This window comes from Oncorhynchus clarkii, unplaced genomic scaffold (genome assembly GCF_045791955.1).
Source record: "Oncorhynchus clarkii lewisi isolate Uvic-CL-2024 unplaced genomic scaffold, UVic_Ocla_1.0 unplaced_contig_1657_pilon_pilon, whole genome shotgun sequence".
NCBI lineage: Eukaryota > Metazoa > Chordata > Actinopteri > Salmoniformes > Salmonidae > Oncorhynchus > Oncorhynchus clarkii.
Window position 1 is genome coordinate 2,377 of NW_027261070.1, and position 6,071 is coordinate 8,447.

The 6,071-nt window shown below is 45.4% G+C and overlaps 1 protein-coding gene across 1 annotated transcript; it reads left to right on the top strand.

Moving 5' to 3' along the window:
- Positions 1-2,135: 2,135 nt before the first annotated feature.
- Positions 2,136-4,859, top strand: LOC139404548 (pleckstrin homology-like domain family A member 1). The gene is made up of 2 exons (XM_071147248.1): positions 2,136-2,931; positions 3,675-4,859. Exon 1 carries the CDS (start codon positions 2,204-2,206, stop codon positions 2,903-2,905), a length of 702 nt encoding a protein of 233 aa, XP_071003349.1. The 5' UTR covers positions 2,136-2,203; the 3' UTR covers positions 2,906-2,931; positions 3,675-4,859.
- The last annotated feature ends 1,212 nt before the right edge of the window (positions 4,860-6,071 follow it).

The following is a 6,071-nucleotide window of genomic DNA, read 5'->3' on the forward strand; positions in this document are numbered from 1 at the left end:
CAGATTGTTTTCTCGTGGAGAGGTGAGAGCCAAGCAAGCGTTCTACAGATTGTATTCTCGTGGAGAGATGAGAGCCAAGCGTTCTACAGATTGTTTTCTCGTGGAGAGATGAGAGCCAAGCGTTCTACAGATTGTTTTCTCGTGGAGAGGTGAGAGCCAAGCGTTCTACAGATTGTATTCTCGTGGAGAGATGAGAGCCAAGCGTTCTACAGATTGTTTTCTCGTGGAGAGGTGAGAGCCAAGCGTTCTTCAGATTGTTTTCTCGTGGAGAGGTGAGAGCCAAGCGTTCTACAGATTGTATTCTCGTGGAGAGATGAGAGCCAAGCGTTCTACATATTGTTTTCTCGTAGATAGGTGAGAGCCAAGCGTTCTACAGATTGTATTCCCGTGGAGAGATGAGAGCCAAGCATTCTACAGGTTGTATGAAACATGTCACAAATACATTATGCTACTTCCTGCCTTCAGAAAGTATTCATACCACTTGGCTTATTCCACATGTCCTGTTAGCCTGAATTAAAAGTGGATTAAATAGTTTCTCTCACCCATCTACACAATATCCCATAATGACAAAGTGAAAACATGTTTAGAAATTTTTGCAAATGTATTGAAAATGAAATACAGAAATATTGAATTTACATAAGTATTCACGCTCCTTTGCTATGACATTAAATTGAGCTCAGATGCATCCGATTTCCTTTGATCATCCTTGAGACGTCACTACAACTTGGAGTTCACCTGTGGCCAATTCAATAGTTTGGACATGATTTAGAAAGAAACCTGAAACACACCTGTCTATATAAGGTCCCACAGTTGACAGTACATCAGAGCAGAAACTATACCATGCCGTCCAATGATCTGTCTGTAGATCTGAGATGGAATTGTGATGAGGAATATATCTGGGGAAGAGTATAAAACAATTTCTAGAGTGTTGAATGTTTCCAAGAGGAAAATTGTCTCCATAATTAGGAAATTGAAAAAATATGGAACTACCCAGACTGCCTAGAGCTGGCCGCCCGACCAAACTGAGCAACCGGGCAAGAAGGACCTTGGTCAGGGAGGTGACCAAAAACCCAATGACCACTCTGACAGAGTTCCTTATCTGAGATGGGACAACCTGCCAGAAGGACAACAGTCTCTACAGCACTTCACCAATCTGTGCTTTTTGGGGAGAGTAGCCAGACGGAAGCCACTACTGAGAAAAAGGCACATGACAGCATGCCTGGAGTTTGCAGAAAGGCATGTGAAAGACTGAGATAGTAAGGCAAAAGATTGTGGTCAGATGAGACAAAAATGAAACTCTTTGGCCTAATGCAAACCACTATGTCTATAGAAAACCAGACACAGCTCATCACCCTTCTAACACCATCCCTACTGTGAAGCATGGTGGTGGCAGCATCATGTTATGGGGATGCTTTTCATTGGCAAGTCCTGGGAAACTGGTAAGGATAGAGGGAACAATGAATGGAGCCAAATTCAGGCAAATCATTGATGAGAACCTGCTTGAAACCACCTTAGACTGTGGCAAAGATTTATACTTTCCAACAGGACAGTGACCCCAATCATACAGCCAAAGTAATGCTGGAACGGCTTCAGAACAGGAATGTGAAAGTCCTTGAGTGGCCCAGACTTGTATCCCGTTGAAAATCTGTGGAAAGACTTGAAGATTGCTGTTCAGTGCCACCCCCTATCTAGTTTAAGAGCTTGTGAAAATCTGCAAGGAAGAATGGGAGAAAATCCCCAAATCCAGATGTGCAAGCTGGTACAGACATACCCAAGACAACTGAAATCTGGAATCGCTGCCAAAGGTGCTTCTGCATTACAAAGTATTGACTCGGGGGTGTGAATACTTATGTAAATGCAATTTTTCTGTATTTCATTATTAATAAATGTATCAATTTATTTGCTAAAATTTCTAAAAACATGTTTTCACTTTGTCAATATGGGGTATTGTGTGGAGATGGGTGAGGGAAAAATATAAATTTCATCCATTTTGAATTCAGGCTGTAACACAAAATGTGGAATAAGTCAAGGGCTGAGAACTTTCTGAAGGCATTGTATACTTGACTCAAGAAATTCACTCGCCTTGAGTTCTTAGTTCAATTGTATAGGCCCATTTGATTTCCAAAATACTATCAATATATAATTGATCCTCGCTGCACTGTGCTGGAGAGGCCCTCTGACACATGAGTCCTCTTTCCGCTGGATGTCACTCAGGGGGCGGTCCACAAGCTCGAGAAACCCCAATCAAACTGTGCGTATCAGTCACACCAGCGACCGCTGCCGACGGACTAGTATCAAATACCCTGCACACACATCCACGAGTTCCACAGCACATAGTAACCCACTCACTGCAGTGACCATTTCAGCATCCGATGCCTTTACCTCTACGGGCAAGGAGAAGAAGAAGTGTTTGCATTTGCTGAGGAAATTGGGGCGTTTTCTCAAGATGCTGGAGAACGGCGGCAAGGTGCTGAAAGAGGGGCTTCTGGAGAAGCGAAGCGACGGTTTGCTGCAGCTGTGGAAGAAGAAGCACTGCGTCCTCACGGAGGACGGGGTTCTGCTTCACCCGCCGAAGCAGCACGACCACCCGCACCATTACAACCACCACGGCGGCGGAGACACTGGCAAAGTCAAGGAGCTGCACTTCTCCAACATGAAAACTGTGGACTGCGTCGAGAGGAAAGGGAAATACATCTACTTCACCGTGGTCATGTCGGAGGGCAAGGAGATCGATTTCAGGTGTCCACAGGACGAGGGCTGGAACGCCGAGATAACTTTGCAGATGGTGCAATACAAAAACAGGCAGGCCATCCTGGCGGTGAAGTCTACCAGACAGAAACAGCAGCTCCTCGTTGTTCAGCTCCCGGGACAGAAAATTATTCGGAGCTCTCCAAACGTTGCGTGACCTGCGCCTCGGACATTCGACGTGCGGTAAGACATCCGAGAGAGGTCTTAGCAGGCTTGATTACTAATTACTACTTAGCCGCTTAAGAGTGGAAATCCTCTGCTGGGAAATTGCTTGGATATACATTCCCCGGCAACGTTTGATATTTGACACAAGGCTCAGGATATGAGGCTCACCTACCCCATAAACATGGGTTTACGCACGGCGACGTCGGCAGGGGAAGCTTTGATGCTGTTAAATAACCATGCATTGTTCCAGATGCTTGTAGCCTCCTCAATTACAGTCTATTACATAAAAAATATACTACATTTGCCAATGCAACAAAGAGAGCTTGCAAATATTATAGGTCTTTACTTTTTGCCTAATTACGTTTTAATGTTTTATTATTCACTATTATTAGCCTACAATTTATTATTATTGGTAGGCATATTATGGTCCAGTTACCATCGGCACTTAATTGTGCCTAAAAATAACTAATATTTAATGAAATGGTTTAATATTATATTAATTTTAGAGTAAAGGTTTAAACACTGTCAGTGCTGTCACTGTCTTCTAAACATTCTTTGTAACCATTAGGCTGCGATTACACAGGCAGACCAATTCTCATCTTTTCCCATTAATTGGGCAAAAGATCAGAATAGGGCTGCGTGTTTAAACGCAGCTCAAGAAAGCCAAGCTATTTATGTTCAGGTGTAGCCTACAGAGGTTCCTCTTCTCCTTGTGTCATGCACTGCCACCTCTGAGATCGTCTAATTTATTGTATCCGCAGGTTAATTGGACATTCAGAGGAGGGATCGATGGACTCCGGCTGCATCTGCCCGGCCTCACAAAAGGAGCGTCACACCCCGCAGAAAACATCTCATAATTTAACTGTTGTTCGGTCCCGACAACAGCAGCAGTCTTTTCTCAGTCCTATTTTTCATTAGAGACTCTTTATTTGAGACAGATGGACACTGATGGACAAAGCTTAGGCCTCTGCTACAGCACGAGTGAAAACAGCTGTATTCTAACGGGCGATTCTCTGCCACCCCTTCTTATTTATTAGATTGTGTATATATGTTTTTATCTTAACAGTGTCATTGCCTAATGTACAGTGTGGTTGTTGCTGGAGTTGAAACTGAAAGCTGTGCTTGGAGATTCCGTAGGACAGTGTAATGTTTTGTTATGATTGGACATAAGCCTCAGTATTGTTGTGATCCTGGTGGGATGGTTGATTGTGTTACACCTTTAAGGATGTACCAGAGTCCTTTCCTTTCCCTTCTACTATTTCTAGAGGTGTGAGTAGCACATCCTATTGTAAATCTGTGGCCATGATACACATCCTCATTCTTTTATTGAACCAAAGACTTATACGGTATAGTTGCATTTTCCTCCCAAGTGTAGTTGACTGTAAAAATGGCAGGATGCTTCAATGATGAAGGAGATGTTGACAAATCTTTTATTTGTTTGATTTCTCCATAAATCTCACTTTTTGTGATTATCCTCGTGCCAGATATGGCGCCCATGTTACATTTGCATTACAACTATGGAATATGGTTTGACTTTAGGAAGCAACATGTGTCAACGCTGCATATTCTTTTGGGAGTCTTAAATCTGTACAGATTAGAAACTGCAGTCCTTTTCAGTGGCAACTGATAGAAAGGTATCCTAGTGAGCAAAACTGGTTGAAAATACATCATTTCAATGGCAAAAGTGGTCAAAAGGACTTATTTTCAACCAGTTTTGCCAAGAGCAAGTCATTAGGCTAAAAATTCATCACCATCTTTCCTGAGGAAGCTATGCTGAGACTGACTGTTGAGTTGCCCCCTCACACCACCCCAGGTGTGTCAGGGTTGTCCTCACGTTAACACATGGGTCCTTTTTTTTTACAAAGTTACTGTTATTCAGTTGGGGTTTTATTTTGATGTGAGAGCTATTTTCATACTTCTGAAATATACATTCCATTTCAAATGAACAGCACCTCGTGTGATTTCCTGCTCTGTAGCGCATAGAAACAGCTTGCGGGGTGAAAATGTGCCGTTTAAATCACCAGCAGATGTGTGTTCAATAGCTGTGTGCAGTGTTGCCTGTCTCAACCCTTCAACAGCCAGTGAACTTCTCACCCCTATTTCCTGGGCTAAATCTAGAAGCTGTTGCTGTTCTGAGAATAATATTTCACCGTCAGCCTTCAGACTGAGACAAACTGCCATCCGTGGCGCGACAACACACGTGTCTCCCTGCCTCTCTCGATTAAGCTAACTCATTTATACTACAGGGGGTGAAAAATGTGGATGACAGTGCCATTTCTACTCATCCGCATGACATGTTGGCGGGGGGCTGCCAAAAAGGGAGACGACTCTATAACTGCACCACTCGGCACTTGTGCATGCCCTCTTGACTGCTCAAAGCCACATCAAGCCATGAAGGAGGTGCTAGGCTGGGACACTGTGTAAGACAACCACCATCCACCCTGGAGGCCTCCAGTTGTGACAGGCGTCCTCTGATGGTGTGCTGACACCACCTGAGCACTGTGGCCGTTGGCTGGGCCAGGTGCTGGAGTTCACCGATGATAAAGTCATGTTGACAGACAAGAGAGTGTCGATGGGCCGCTCTTGGTCTCTCACTGCACTTGGTTGGGATTCCACAGTTCCCCTCTATACCACCCTCCTCCCTACTCGGGCAGCTTGGGTAAAATTAAAAAGTCTGGGTAGCAACAAACAGTTGGCTGACTCCAAGCTCTGCTTGTCTACTTGGCTCACCTACCTCTGGCTCAGAGGTGAAGTTTAATCTAGGTACAGATCTAGGATCAGCTTCGCCTCCCCAATCCTAACCGCAAGCATTGGTGGAGAAAATGCCAAACTGACCCAAGATCAGCGTTAAGGGGCAACTTCATCTTACACAGCTCCTCTTCCCACCCAGCTCCAGCCCCATCCACCCACCCCAAGCCCTTCGCCCTTCCCACCCAGCCCCAGCCCCTCTGACCCAGCCCCTCCCACCCAGCCCTTCTCCCCTCTCACCCATCTCCAGCCCCTCTCACCCAGCTCCAGCCCCTCTCACCCAGCTCCAGCCCCTCTCACCCAGCCCCTCCCCCCAGCCCTTCTCCCCTCTCACCCAGCTCCAGCCCCTCTCACCCAGTCCCTCCCCCCAGCCCTTCTCCCCTCTCACCCATCTCCAGCCCCTCTCACCC